We start from the raw sequence: 15,226 nt of genomic DNA on the forward strand, positions 1-15,226 counted from the left end.
AAGTGGCTCGAAACATCATATCCAGACTCTCCAGGATGATGATGGCATTGAAACAGAGGATGACACGCATAAAGCTGAAATACTAAACACCTTTTTCCAAAGCTGTTTCACAGAGGAAGACCGCACTGCATTTCCTTCTCTAAATTCTCGCACAAACGAAAAAATGACTGACATCGAAATAAGTGTCCAAGGAATAGTAAAGCAACTGGAATCACTCAACAGAGGAAAGTCCACTGGACCTGACAGGATACCAATGCAATTCTACACAGAGTACGCGAAAGAACTTGTCCAACTCACTTTATTTGTTCATGAGAAAATATTAGATACAGGCTCCCAGGTAGATGCCATTTTCCTTGACTTCCGGAAGGCATTCAATACAGTTCCGCACTGTCGCCTGGTAAACAGAGTTAGAGCCTACAGAATATCAGACCAGCTGTGTGGCTGGATTGAAGAGTTTTTAGCAAACAGAACACAGCATGTTGTTCTCAATGGAGAGACATCTATGGACGTTAAAGTAACCTCTGGCGTGCCACAGGGGAGTGTTATGGGACCATTGCTTTTCACAATATATATAAATGACCTAGTAGAAAAGAGTCGGAAGTTCCATGCGGCTTTTCGCGGATGATGCTGTAGTATACAGAGAAGTTGCAGCATTAGAAAATTGTAGCGAAATGCAGAAAGATCTGCAGTGGATAGGCACTTGGTGGAGGGAGTGGCAACTGACCCTTAACATAGACAAATGTAATGTATTGTGAATACATAAAAAGAAGAATCCTTTATTGTATGATTATATGATAGCAGAACAAAAACTGGTAGCAGTTACTTCTGTAAAATATCTGGGAGTAGCGTGCGGAACGATTTGAAGTGGAATGCTCATCCAAAATTAATTGTTAGTAAGGCAGGTATCAGGTTGAGATTCATTGGGAGAGTCCTTAGAAAATGTAGTCCATCAACAAACGAGGTGGCTTACAAAACACTCGTTCGACCTATACTTTACTATTGCTCATCAGTGTGAGATCCGTACCAGTTCGGGTTGACAGTGGAGACAGACAAGATCCGAAGAAGAGAGGAGCGTTTCATCACATGGTTATTTGGTAAGCGTGATAGCATTATGGAGACATTTAGCAAATTCGAGTGGCAGACTCTGCAAGAGAGGCGCTCTGCATCATGATGTACCGTGCTGTCCAGGTTCTGAGAGAGTGCGTTTCTGGATGAGGTATCGAATATATTGCTTCCCCCTGCTTATACCTCCCAAGGAGATCACGATTGTAAAATTAGGGAGATTCGAGCACGCACAGAGGCTTTCCGGCAGTCGTTCTTCCCGCGAACCATACGCGACTGAAACAGGAAAGGGAGGTAATGACAGTGGCACGTAAAGTGCTCTCCGCTACACACCGTTGGGTGGCTTTCGGAGTATACATGTAGATGTGATGTAGATGTGTGCGACTATGTCACACACAAAAATCAGCCATAGCAGAACACAGCATAAATGAATAAGACACCTTCAACTTCGAAAACAAAAAGGTGCTGTGCCGAGCATCCGGCTTCTGGGAAAGTATTATGAAAGAATCTCTAGAAATAAGGATTTGCGATAACCTGGTCAATAGGGATGAGGGATACCAACTCAGCGCAGCATGGAACCCTGTAATAGTGGAAATTTGTCGGGAGTGCGCCCGTCAACATCCTCCGCCATAGACGCAGACGGAATGATAACACCAAGAATCGAACACAGCCGCCGGGGGTGGCCACTACTCCCACCACCACGCGCACACTGCCAGTCCACTGCAGCCTCGCAAGGTCTAGTGGAGGGGGTGACTGGGCATATAAATACCGCGCTCTTCGTGAATCTCGACACTTCGCCAGAAGATGGGTTGTATGACACTTCCCAAAATATCACGATATATCAACACTACCACTCGGCTGGAGACCGGAGAAACCTTCTTCAACATTTTACACTGGGGAAGCCTACAGTCACATATATATATATATATATACAAAATCTTTTACAATCATTTTTTATATTTAATAAATTACATTAAGGCCACCGTCTCCTCCTTAAGAACGCTAGGCTTCTGTTTTATGACTATGTTACAACATTTAAGTATTAAAACCTTAGACATCTTTGGAATGATCTATTGTTGGATACAATTATGTAAGTTAATGGTTTGATTTCCAATTAATACTGCAATTTTTTTTGTATCACTTATCACTTTTTTTTGTTTCTGCCAATAATCCCCGTGTGGGGAAAACAACATACACCACAATTTGGATTTCATTTCAAACTGTAGATTTCTCTGTATTACTCAATTCGATGTTTGGAAGAAGGCATGGGCATACATCTTCCTATAGTGTCATTCTTAGTAAAGCACTGAGATGTTAAGAGAGTCCTGGCCTTGATAATCAATCAGTATCAGTCTGGACAATGTTGTGCACATGACAAACAACAAGGTATCGAAACTTATAAATTTTTCCATTAGTTTTGTTACTAACAATAAACATTATTTTATCTACTCTCCGTAAGTGGTATTTGTGCTATCATGTGAAACCACAACTATGTTTTTATCAACAGTGCTTTTATCCAAGATCTCAAATAAATAACAACTCTTGCATTCCACAATTTCTTCAGACCTCATGAACTCTTAAGACATTTTTCATAGACTGCAGAAACTAACAGAAAAAGGACCAGTTTAAAGACCATTTGGCTCAAGTAATTTATCTTCACTGACATAACTGTTGCTTCTTTAAAGTGCAATGTTAATTATTCCATAACAAATGGTGTGATCCACTTTGTGGTACTTGATTTCATTTTAGTTTAATAGCCTCTAACTGTGGTGTTTTAATTACATACAGTATTGCAATACAGGAACATAAAATTGTTATTGTATACTGCTGCACAATATGCAACTGCACCATCTTGTGTAGAATGTTATTTTGCATGTCTGTAAATCTGATAAGTAGTTATCAACTTTGATTTCGAGAGAACTAGTTTGAGCAACAGCTTTACATTTGTTTTCCTATTGTATGTTATTGTGTTGGTTCCTCATCTCTGTCAAATACTAAATTACAGAACAACACTGTAGGATGATTTTAAAGTTGTTTTACTTTTTCTGAATTTTTTTTTCTTTTAGTATACATTATGGTTGTTGAATAAGGGAACATGTTTTCATACTCTTTTCCAGATGTCTTTAGGAATAAAACCATGAGCTGTGATGTGCTCTTGTCAGCATCCTCCACTGTTGCCAAGGAGAGTATGATAAATTTGCCCATACAGCCATTTGTGCTATCTTCAGTAGTAATGTATTCCCCACGGAATCTCTTTAGTGGTTTGCTATCACCAGTGATGTACTGGTGAAAACAATTGTTTTTACATTTATCAAACTTTTGTGGCTTCCAAATATAAACTACCATTTGTCATTTATATTTCAAGGGTTATTTTCTTCAAACAAGATGTCATTTTAGTTTATCCATTGCTCTATAGGTAACAGATTCTTTGGCAAACTGAAAATGTGTGAAGTTCTATCATGACTTGCTAATTGCTAAGCAACTTCAAATGTGGAACTTATGTCACTCGCTATTGTGGATGTTTCTACTAAACGTGTCTTGTTTCTGAATGAGTTCGTTTTAGTGTCATGTTCTGCTATGAAAACTTTCATACAAACAATCAGCAGCAACCATTTGACATCCACAGCTGGATAATGGTCCTTTCCACCCATTTTGATACTTAGCAATACACATCCATGCTGTGCCCGTGTATTTTATGTCAGAAACTCGCCTTCCATTGGGAGTCACCTCTTCTTGTTTCTTGGAACCCAGCAAAGAACTTCCTTGGTCCACCTACCAACCATTTGCCTAACGTATCATGCCCACCATCAATATCATTTTCATTATGGTCAAAATTACATCTTTCAATTCCCCAATCCATTTATTTGTTTTCAGACTGTACCTGTAATTCTTTAATATGCCTCTCTCTCCATTGCTCATTCAGAAATCCGGAGTTTTGGTGTGATTTTCACTTTTAAATTCCACATGTCGCTACCTTAAATCAAAACTAATAGTAACCATGTACAGTCTCAGACACCAGGGAAGCTTAGTTTTGAAAACTAGTTTACCAAAGACACGTGTGGGGGCGCAACATAGATGCAATGAACAATAACCCATACAAATTGCCAGAATATAGTCTAAGGCGGCATCTGAGCTTGGAAAAAATAGGCTGCTGTCAAGAAGACTACACTACTGTCTCATAGTGGTTACCTTTGAAAAGCACTGCTAACTATGAGACTTCATGCTGAAATAAACATTTGGCACATATGAAAACATACCAGGAAACAAAAACCACTGTAAACCACTTTCATTCTTCTGTTTTTATCTTTTCAGGACTTAAGTCTTTTTCCCCCCAGGAATTAGTTACATGCCATTGTAACCTTATCACAATTGATTTTCAAGCCTAGTTTCAGACTTGGACTGTTGAGTTCTTTCATTTGCACCAAAATTTATATGCACTAGAGACAAACAGTACGATATCATCAGCAGTACAAAAGTGTTTCAGATATAGTCAATTATTAGACATTCCTCCTCCTTTCTTCCCAGTCCCAGGGTCTTAAGACTCCCTCTAGGGCAGCTGGGAATGGTTTTCATGGTACGGATTCTCTCTGCAGCAACTGTTCAAAATGTGGCCTGCCAGTCTCAAAGCATGCATTACAATAGCTCATAAAATGCTGCTCCACACACTAAAATATCACTGTTGTTTGTGGTACAATGAGAAAGACAATTAGGACAGTTCCCCTTCAGTTTCTACATTGATTTCTGGACCAATGACTTCATACAATGCAAAAGAAAATTCCACCAAAGATGCACCACAGACAATTGTGCATTTTCTTTTTTTGCCCCTTTTTATCTGTCTCTCTTTCTCTTTGCAGAGGTCCAAAACAGTTCACTCAACATGACCTTTCCCTATGACGCATAATGTTCAGCCTACACACCACTATGTGTTCACTGAAGTTGACACAGAGCTCACAAAATAGAAGGCTGGTTGTGTTGAATAGCACGTCATAGCTATCTTTATTCTGTGTATATGGGTATCATTTTGTTATACCAACAACATCCAAAACTGTAGACATAATTAACCACAACCTAACTGTTCATGTTTCAATCTGGGATAACAAGGATGGAGTAAGCTAGTTCTGTTTGGTAAGTTGAAGTATATCCAATAATTCACCTAGCAACACCTAGCAGTTGAAGCGCATTTTTTGCCCATATTTGTTTCCTAGATTTATCGAAATACTTCTTTTTAACACCCAAACCTGTTTCGGAGAAGTTTCACCATCATCAGTAAATTCATCTACTGTCTCTCAAGTAGCATGTAAAGAAATTTTGCATGAAAATACATATAGTTTTGAGATTATGGTATTTACATTTATAAAATTATTAACAGAGAAAATGTACAGGTGTTGCACAAAAATATGAAAACACCAACAACACAACAGATCAACATGCCTAATATAGTTTAGGAAAACCACTGGTATTCCAACCATTTCCAGTCATCTCAGGATAGAAAAATACTCATGTTGTATAGGTTTCAAGGGAATCTCATACCATTCATCCTGCCAAATAGCAGGAAGTTCAGGTACTGAGGTGAATAGCCATCACACACCCCTCTCTTCAAGGCAGACCACAAAGGCTCAATAGTATTGTGATCTAGTGACATTCTTGCATTGCTCCTTAGGCCAGGTTTTATGGCTTTGGTACCACATTTTCCAGCTATGGGCATTTGCATCACTGGTGAGTGGTTTTGGAATTCCTGCTCACTCCACAATTCCCTGCCTAGGGAGCTCTCCCTTCAGGTAGTGTTCATATTGACAGAGTTTGCGAGTGCAAGATTCAGTTCTACAGTGATTTAAACAACTGTTGACTTCTTATTTTTTGTTACAGTTCTGTTCAGTGACAGTCTGAAATGATCACTGAACACTCATTTTCGTCCTTGTGAGTTACCGGATAAAGTTTTTGCTTTTTCCCAGTATGAGATATAAATCTTCAATACAATGCTTCTTGAAATACTAAACACTTTGGCTCCCTTGGTGAAGCATCAACAATTTTTTCACATTCAAATTAGCGTGGGTTCGTCATAATGCACTCATAACTACATCAAACATTCTTCTGCCAGACTGACATTTGCAACATGTTGACGACACTGCACAGGTGCCATTTGTGGTCAGATACAACAGAGCAACCTACTAGTTTGGCTAGCATATGCATTTATGATCAAACATGCATTTCTTTTGATGTTCAACAATGTAGGATTGCTACATCACTGTTATTCTTCCCTGAAGTTTCCATTGTTTGATCTTGTGATGTTTCTAGATTTTTGTCCAATAACTGTATATCTTTGGACCACATACAGATATTTGTCTAGCTGTCTGACATTTGTTACTTTGCTCCAGCTTGTCATCTGCAATCATGAGATTTTCAACATTATATTACACATTTTTTACCAAAATGCTACACTTAAAATGAAACTATAGCTTTTTTCCGCACATTGCTACTGTTAGATTGTGTATGTTTATTATATAATATTATCCTGTTAACTATTTATTTTTTCCCCTTGGATGGACAACTAAGAACCAGGTGCCAATTGCAGTTCCTTGTTTATTGCTCATTGCTCTCTTCTTTTGTTCCAGTATTCTTTAAACCTTTGAATCCTTCCATCTTGCATTTGAAATACATGTCCAAAAAACAATTCTTCTTTTCCTCATTACTTCTGTTATATCTTCTACATTTCAAAAAATTTCATTACTGCTATGTATACTGCACATTTATTTGCATATCAGGATTCTGGCTTCACTACTGTATTGTAATGCTTTATTTTTTGTGTTTTTATGAGACACAGTTTTTGTTGTAAAACTATTTTGTTATACCACTGCTCTTCCCATTTATCTATCCTTTCCCCTATAGCAGGTTTTTCCAAACCATTTTCTTGGATCTTCTTCCCAAGATACTTTATTTTTTTAACCTATTCAATTTTACCAAAATCTGTTTTCAGAAATTTCAGTCCGGCTACAGAACAGACAACTCTATACTAAAGATAATAAGAACAGCCAACACTGACCCAAACAAATAACACACATTAGGAATCTATCAACTCATATGTCAAGACAACAGCTCAGTTTGTATCATGAACATAGTTAGAAATTTCAGCATTAGAAACACTAAACACAGAAGGGCAGTTACGAGTAACAGCAATTATTGTACATTTGCAGAGCAGCTTATGGACATGAGCCACAGACCAAAAAACATAGACACCAACCTAAAACTTCTTAAATGCAGAACTGATTTCCAAAGGAACTTGTGATACAACACAGTTACTATAGAAAAGTTTACACATCTTGCACAGGCATGAAAAAGTGTAATCGCCAGAAAGTAAGACCACTCAATTTACAAACACAAACCCTCACTCCCCCCTCACCCCCTCCCACTCACAATTTACAAAGGTCATTTATAACCAACATACATACTGCTAATATTTCAAAAAACTATTGCTTTAATCTAGAAAGGTATAGTTAACAATGAATCAGTGGTGGCAGCAGAATGTAAATGTAACATAATGGCAGTACAATAACCTAACTTTAGCACAGTTAAGGGGGGGGGGGGATAATTTCAGTTCTTGATATTGAAAAATCCTGAATAATTTCAGATTACAAACTGAGTCAAATATGAGCTGTACGACAAATGTCAGACCACCAAACGAATATCAGTATATGATACTAAGGAATATATATATTCTGTTAATAATATTTAAATGTGAATATCAAAATGTCAAAACTTTACACATTATCAGGCAAAATTTCTTTGCATGTTATTTAACAGGGAATAAGTGAAACCACTGACAGTAGTGAAAGTTGACTAAAACATGTTTGGGTGTTCAAGAAAAGAAGGCAGATTCAGATTTCCATAATTATATATGCACAACAAGTTAAAAGGGTCACACTTTACTAAAAAGCAATGCCACTGCAAAATAATTACTCAGCATCAAGGGATACAAGCAAATGAGAAGTTGTGGTACACAAAATAGAAACAAAACATAATTGCATAATTGTCATGATCCCCACAGCTCTCTCTCTCTCTCTCTCTCTCTCTCTCTCTCTCTCTCTCTCTCTCTGTGTGTGTGTGTGTGTGTGTGTGTGTGTGTGTGTGTGTGTGTGTGTGTGTGTGTGTGTTTTGGCTGATGTTGTGATAGGGGTGAATATACGTGAAGCACTACTGCTTCCAGTCTCCTTTTTCTGCCAGGTTGAGTCTCTTGACTTTCTTCCAATTGAGCTGTGATGATTGTGACATTCTGTGCTAAGTGTTTCTCTTGATAATGCTGCCACTGAGTGTCATTTGTCTACAACACACGTATTTGAGTACTGTTAAGAAAATGCACCCTGCCTTTGCGATGTCCATAGCTCGTAATTACATTAAATTGGAAAGGAATATATAATGTTGTAAAACTGACACTTGTAAGTGGTCTCATGTCTAACATGGCAATTTTGCATTAATTTTGTCCTAACTCAATTGTGCAAGTTAGATGTTTACTTTGTAAACTTAGCCTGGAATGGGCATTGTTGTGTGCTCATTCCATCACTGCTTTTTGTATGGAAAAGTTTGGTTGCATAGTAACTTTGTTATATGCAGGTCTAACAGAAGACCAAATTCTTTCTGTGCTACAGGATTCTGATACGAGTAAAGTTTCATCAGTGTTTACTGCACTCTGAACATTTTTCAGTCGTTAGCTGCTGGTTTCTGTATACAGCTCACTGCTATGAAAATTAGACTGCAAAAAAAATATGAATAGGCAAAAATATACAAACCTCACCCAATGTCAAGTGCGGGCAAGCAAAAATGATGGATATGATCACTGGCTCAGCTCACAATGTCACCATAAATATGTTAATATAAGCAGTGCAATGGCAGAAGTGAAACATAGTGAATAAAATGGAACTAGCATCTCTGCTTTTCGAAGGGGAAGGAGTGTTTCAGACGTTATCCTGAAAAATGAAGCTGTCTGCATCATGTCTTCTGTACCACAAAAGTTATAAATTTATTATGATTGCTACATTTTTATACCAGAAAATATTAATTTTGAACTGTGTAACATTTTGCTAGCTTTTCTATCGGACAAAATTTAAATAAGAACAAGCAATCATCCATTACTGTTCCTCATAATATCAAATAGGTTGCAGTCAGCCAGAGGACAATTACGCTGAAATAAATGGCTCACATGATCATGTTACGGCTTTACCCATTACATTTGTAGTGAGACAACTTTTTTTTACCATTTTTTAATCTTCTTGTACGCCAAAATGTTCCAAGAGAATTCACCTCAATTCATCATTTTCTTTTTTAAAAAAGTGTTTAGGGTGGGAAGAGAGATTATGAGATTAACCTTTTATGCAAGAACATATAAATAAAACAATGTTGTACAGTAGGGATAAACCAAATAAGATTATATTTGTTTTTACCAGACTGGCCTCTTATTTTGGAGTATGAGGCTCTAATTCCCATCTGGCCTTTCTGATTGAATTTTTCTGTGGTTTCCTAAAACGAGTTCAGTTTAATGCCAAGATGGTTATTAGGCGAATCAGGGCACCATCTACTTGCCCCTTCCTAGGGAAACTAGTCCTGGACGCATGTATGTCTGCATGCATGAATTATATTTTCTGTTCTTAAACTGTAACATTACACATGCCTGGAGTGATACATATATTTCTGTGACGGAAGTTATGTACAGAAGAACAAGCTATATATTCCACTGAGGCACATTATCTGAATGGTCTTTATTAGGGCCAAATCTACAAACCTTTCGGCGATCTCTGGTCCATCTGATGACAAAACTGCCCCTCTACACAGTACTACCATGAAACATCAACAGAGAAAAGATAATATGTGGCTGCTGTACCAAGGCTCTAAAAATTGACAGAAGCAATCCAAGCTCGTACAAAAGGGCCTAATCAGACAAGTGAACAAACATCTACATACCATCCAGGGCAGAAACTGCACAGCAGCAGCAACCATACGGACAGTGTAATCCAGTTTCCGTACAAAAGCGTACCTAAGTTAAATACTGAAACACTGCCCAGCTATACAGGGTGTCCTAGGAGGACTGGTCACTATTTAGTGATATGACATGAATGACCATTTGCATCAACAAACTTTATATCGATTTATGCACTGTTTCAAATGGTTTCACAAAAAGAATGCATTTAATGTCATGACTGTACAATTTCTTGAATAACTCAAAAACCACCGACTCTAGTGAGAGTACAAAATTAAACTACACTAAATTTCCTGCAAAACTAGGTCCCATTCGTAATTTCTGTAAGACTAATGTTTTCCACGAAAATAGTGCAAGCATTGTAGCTTAGGTAGTTTTTGTATGCCAGTTTGAGGTAGTTTCATGGATTGATAGACCTCAAGCATACTGTATCAAATTGTTCATCCCGACTTTGCCCACACTACTGTGGTACATTGTGAACAATGAAAATATTATTGAAAATACAGAAAGTAAATAACAATGTCCATTAAATGTGTTCTATATCAGAAACCATTCTGAACAGTTGTATGTCTATATGACTTTTTTTGCTTCAAATGATCATTCCTGTCATACCTTTGATGAAGATATCCTCCTGGGACAGCCTTTCAAGGCAATGTTTTGGTTAATTAATCTTGTATGCAATATTGTTTTTGTGTTATGGGTGCAATTTAGAAATGATGTGCTTAAGGATTCAGTTGATGTAATACACCTAGTAATGTATTAACATTTTATGTTTTGTATAAAGTTTCCAGCACTGGGCACAATATTGTTATATTCATAACAAGTTTTGAGAATCATGTCATCTTACTGATCATGGTGACAATTATGTTTCTTATACTTGTAATAAACATCACGATCACAGAGGGGGGGGAGATGACATGTGACATGGTACTTGGCACAGAGTTGAGCAGAAATATGGGCAAATGGGCAATGTGTTTCTCATACCACAGTGATGACAGGCCCAGTAAAATCCTGTGAGGGCAAGACATAAAAATCAAAAACCTACACTGATCAGGTGAAAAATGCTATAACCGTATCTACACAATACAAATGAGAGGCACTTTTTTCTTTCTTTGCTGGGACAGTACGTGATGTGGTGTGAAAGGTAGGCACTAATTGCCGCATATCCCGATAAACCACTCTGCAAATAATGTGCAAAGTTGATTATTTAAAAACATTGGGCTCCCGTCTATCCTTCTCTGCTCTAAAAGAAAGGAACTAGTAGTTCAGAGACTAGGATAGTATTTGTATATATCTATTAGCAGTTATGGCCCGCAAATCAGTCAATTCCCGCTTGCTGTATCCCCCCCCCCCCAGTGCTCCCCCTTCCAAGTGAATTTTCTTCTGTTTCCATTCTAATCAAATTCACAAAGTGCTCACAAGAGAAATTACTGCCAGGGTGGCTGTCTATGATTGGACTGTATACCTCAAAAAGAATTATAATTTAGCTAACACTGCTGTCTTCATCATCATGCAATGTGTGCATTAAAAGGGGACAGGGTAACAATGTTCTTCACAAGCAGGTTCTGGGAATTTTAAGATTGTGTGTTTTTCTAATGCCCAAGATCTTTGTTTTAATGCTACCAAGGGAATTTCTGGAGTATTTCTGAGATGCCAACTGAACATAATTAGATCAACTGGTCCAGAAGACCAAACAAGGCATATTACAGTATTAGCTAAGAGAGAATGGTTAATAACTGCAAAAAGAATTACTGAGTAATTTAATACAATTGATGACCTGTACAGCCCAAGTACAGATAGCAGTGGCATTGTCAACAACCGACATTTATGAAATTCTTCTCCACTGCAAATAGGCAGTTTGCTCACTTGGAATGTAACCAGAGCACTGCAGACGTTAGTAGACAGTAAGAATTGTTCAGTTGAACCATCTTGCTTCACTTCAGAGCCAACACAAAAAGACAAAGTTCACCCTTTATCATCTACTCATGCACCATCAAGAATGCAACACAAGTGGTAAGATACAATATGAAAGACAGTGCCTTTTCAACTTTGCAGTGTTGTATGGTGTTGTAGTGTGCTACGATAATTTTGTTGTTCAACGTGTTTTGGAATAAAATACAATGTAGTGCAGTGAATTACATTATGTACTTACTTCTTTCATTGTTGGGATGATAGCTTTATATTTAAACACCATATTGGCAACAGGTTTGTGTTAAATTATGAAGAACCAGTGTATCAGTAGAATAAAATAGTGGCATTGACTAGAATCACTTAAGCAAGCCCACTGCCAATTACAATATGTTATGCAAATGTTGTGTCACATTTGTAACATCAATTAGGTGCACATCAGCAGAAAGTACTCTTACTGCTGTAATTGGTGGTAAGGCTGGTCACTGTAGCACCATTTCCTGGTCACGGTGGTGCCACTTCCAAGTGCTGTAATATCAGTAATGTTTCTGACGCACATTCTGCAGAGCTAGAGGTCAGATATATCCCCATCAAGTTATTTCTTGTTATGAAGGGGTACAAAAACTAGGCCTGGATTTTGTTTTGACTGGAATTCAAAAGCAGTTACACTTACCTGAGATATCTACATCCATACTCCGCAAGCCACCTGACGGTGTGTGGCAAATGCAATTTTAAACACTGAAGAGACTCCTTTTTTTACTAATATTGTCAGCTAGAGAAAATTAGGGTACTGAAATGTGTAGTGTCCACAACATGCAATATTTCCATACATAAATTTAAGTTGTTCATTATCTTCTACACTTGAACATAATTTTTTGATGACTTATTAGGTTGTATTGATGCAAAAAATTAATATTATGAATTACATTTTATTGTGATATATTTTATACAAAAATCTCTGCTTTAAAGTCTGAAGCATTAGAAGAAAGTCAGAAGTTCAGAATGTACAAAAATTAACAGAATTGAAAAAAAAAAAAAACTCATCACTGAATCTACTTCCTGATTCAACCATTAAAACTGGTTGTGTGCCATCTCTCCCAATGCCCCTAGCAAAATGAGACATGTTCAGAATTTGTAACAGTGCGACAAGAAAAAAAAAAAAAAAAGAGGAGGAGGGAATATCTGAGATCGTAACTCTCCATAAATGAAGAGCATTCATTCTCACATGGAGGGAAATATTACTAATGTGTTGTACTTCAGATTGTTTCATATTTTTAAGTATATCAAGTCTTGGTACAATTAAACCTCATCAATTATGTTAAAATTTAAATTACATTATTAAAATACAATGCAAAAAATTCCTGTGATTTATACAAGAGGCACCATTATTCCACTTTATTTATACACCAGTTTTATTTGGTATTTGCTTACTTCAAAAACCAGATTAAATTTTGTAACAACAGAACTTAAGAGCAACATTATTAGATAAAGACGATTTTTGTTCTGACCAGTACTGAATAAGAATTACACCTACTTTATCACTAGAAATTTAAAAAAATATCACAGTCTATATGGTTGGAATGTGAATATGTACAAGGTGACAGGAAAGTAATGAGTAACAACAACAATCAGGTTTTTTGTTCTCTTATTCTTCTAAGCAAATATAATATACAACTATATTTATTATAATATAATTTGATTTTCAGTTACTGTACATCTCATTCCACTAAAACTGGAACGGGTTAATATATTTCCACAATATCTGGAAAATAATATCAACCAAAAATATTAAATGTACCTTGTGTAGAGAATAATAAACATTGCCATTTTCTAATTAATTCAAAAACATTAAAAATACACACAGAGTTTAAACTTTCCACATTCAGACTACTTAAACTAAAGCATCCCAAAGGGCAGCGAGTCATCTCTTTATAATATTTACACAAATCTTGTTACACTATGGTACAATTATACAGTAAATCTCTCTCTCTCTCTCTCTCTCTCTCTCTCTCTCTCTCTCTCTAACACTAATGTGCGTGCACACACACACACACACACACACACACACACACACACACACACACACACACGAAAGATAAGATTCAACAGAAATTTCCAGTGCACACCAGTCTTTCTCACATACACCTACAAAACAGATGCACTTGGAATGGCTCACAATTGCCAGGCAATCTATAAATAAAACAATTCCTGACAACAGCATACACTAGTATTCACTATGTCAAATTGTCAGTGAAGACAACCAAAACACACTCATACGCACATAATACAGCTCACTCTATTCCGCTGAAAGGTGCCTCACTGTGTGATCAGCACCACACCCGTACTGTTGCGAGAAGATGAGCAGTCCCTCTGACAGCACATCCAGTACTTACAAAAAAACAAGTGTCTCTCCCTCTCTCTCTCTCAGTCCAACAAGAAGCCAATAGTCTCTCTCCCACATACAGAAGTGTACGCTACATTCGCAGCCTGTGTATAAGCTAGGCGCACTTCACTTTGGTGGGTACGGATTGATGACCGTTGCGGCCACGGCTGCCGCCTGCTGGCTCGCTAGCACAGCCGCTGCAACCAGAAAAGAGGTATATTAGCACCGGCTTTGGTAGTGCATTTCTATCAATTCCCCTCCCCTAAAACTGCCTGCTATTATCAGTCTCAATCCAGAAATATTTCCCTGAACCACAAGGAAAAAAATTTTACTTCCGACCGACAAACGATCCGTGCGCCGAGATACAGGCAGATTACTTAGAAAGATATATATACTGTCATCTTCAGTAGATAAATAGGCACTACGTTCCTTGTATATTGTGCATCTCTTTCTTATTAGATCTGCCAACCTCGTGAACTGTCTAAAGGTATATTCAACTAGTAATACAAACATATTACACATCTAAATGCACATTTTACTCAGTTACAATGGAATTGAAAAATCCAGCGCACCATCAGTCAAGTAATACAAGTAAATGGCAGTGTTTACTGAAAGCAAAAGCGTAATTTACAGTTGCTTCGACACAAATGGAAGACTAAATTATTGGTGCCACAAATTTAACAACTTCGAAGCGACGTGAAAAATAAATCTTTTTTAAAATACTCTGGACAAATTAAGTCGATAATTTATCCTTGTACAGCAATTTTATACTCATTACAGACGAGGCACTCTCCAGTCTTAGGCAGTGACTTACACACACTAAACACCAAACACCAACTTCAGCTCGAATACATTGCAAATGCGAGAATAAAGAACTGGTGCCCACTGCTTCGCAATAATGCCACAAG

General features: G+C 37.4%; 1 protein-coding gene across 6 annotated transcripts in view; it reads right to left on the reverse strand.

Annotated features, from left to right (window-relative positions):
• Positions 1-12,844: 12,844 nt before the first annotated feature.
• LOC126268051 (zinc finger protein 608) overlaps positions 12,845-15,226 on the reverse strand; it is a 277,172-nt gene continuing 274,790 nt past the window's right edge. For all 6 annotated transcript variants that reach the window (XM_049973483.1, XM_049973482.1, XM_049973481.1 and 3 more), the window contains one exon: positions 12,845-14,515. In XM_049973483.1, the coding sequence (XP_049829440.1) occupies positions 14,445-14,515 (71 nt within the window). In that variant the 3' untranslated portion in view covers positions 12,845-14,444. The remainder of the gene's footprint in view (positions 14,516-15,226) is intronic.

This window comes from Schistocerca gregaria, chromosome 4 (assembly GCF_023897955.1).
Source record: "Schistocerca gregaria isolate iqSchGreg1 chromosome 4, iqSchGreg1.2, whole genome shotgun sequence".
Classification (NCBI taxonomy): Eukaryota; Metazoa; Arthropoda; class Insecta; order Orthoptera; family Acrididae; genus Schistocerca; species Schistocerca gregaria.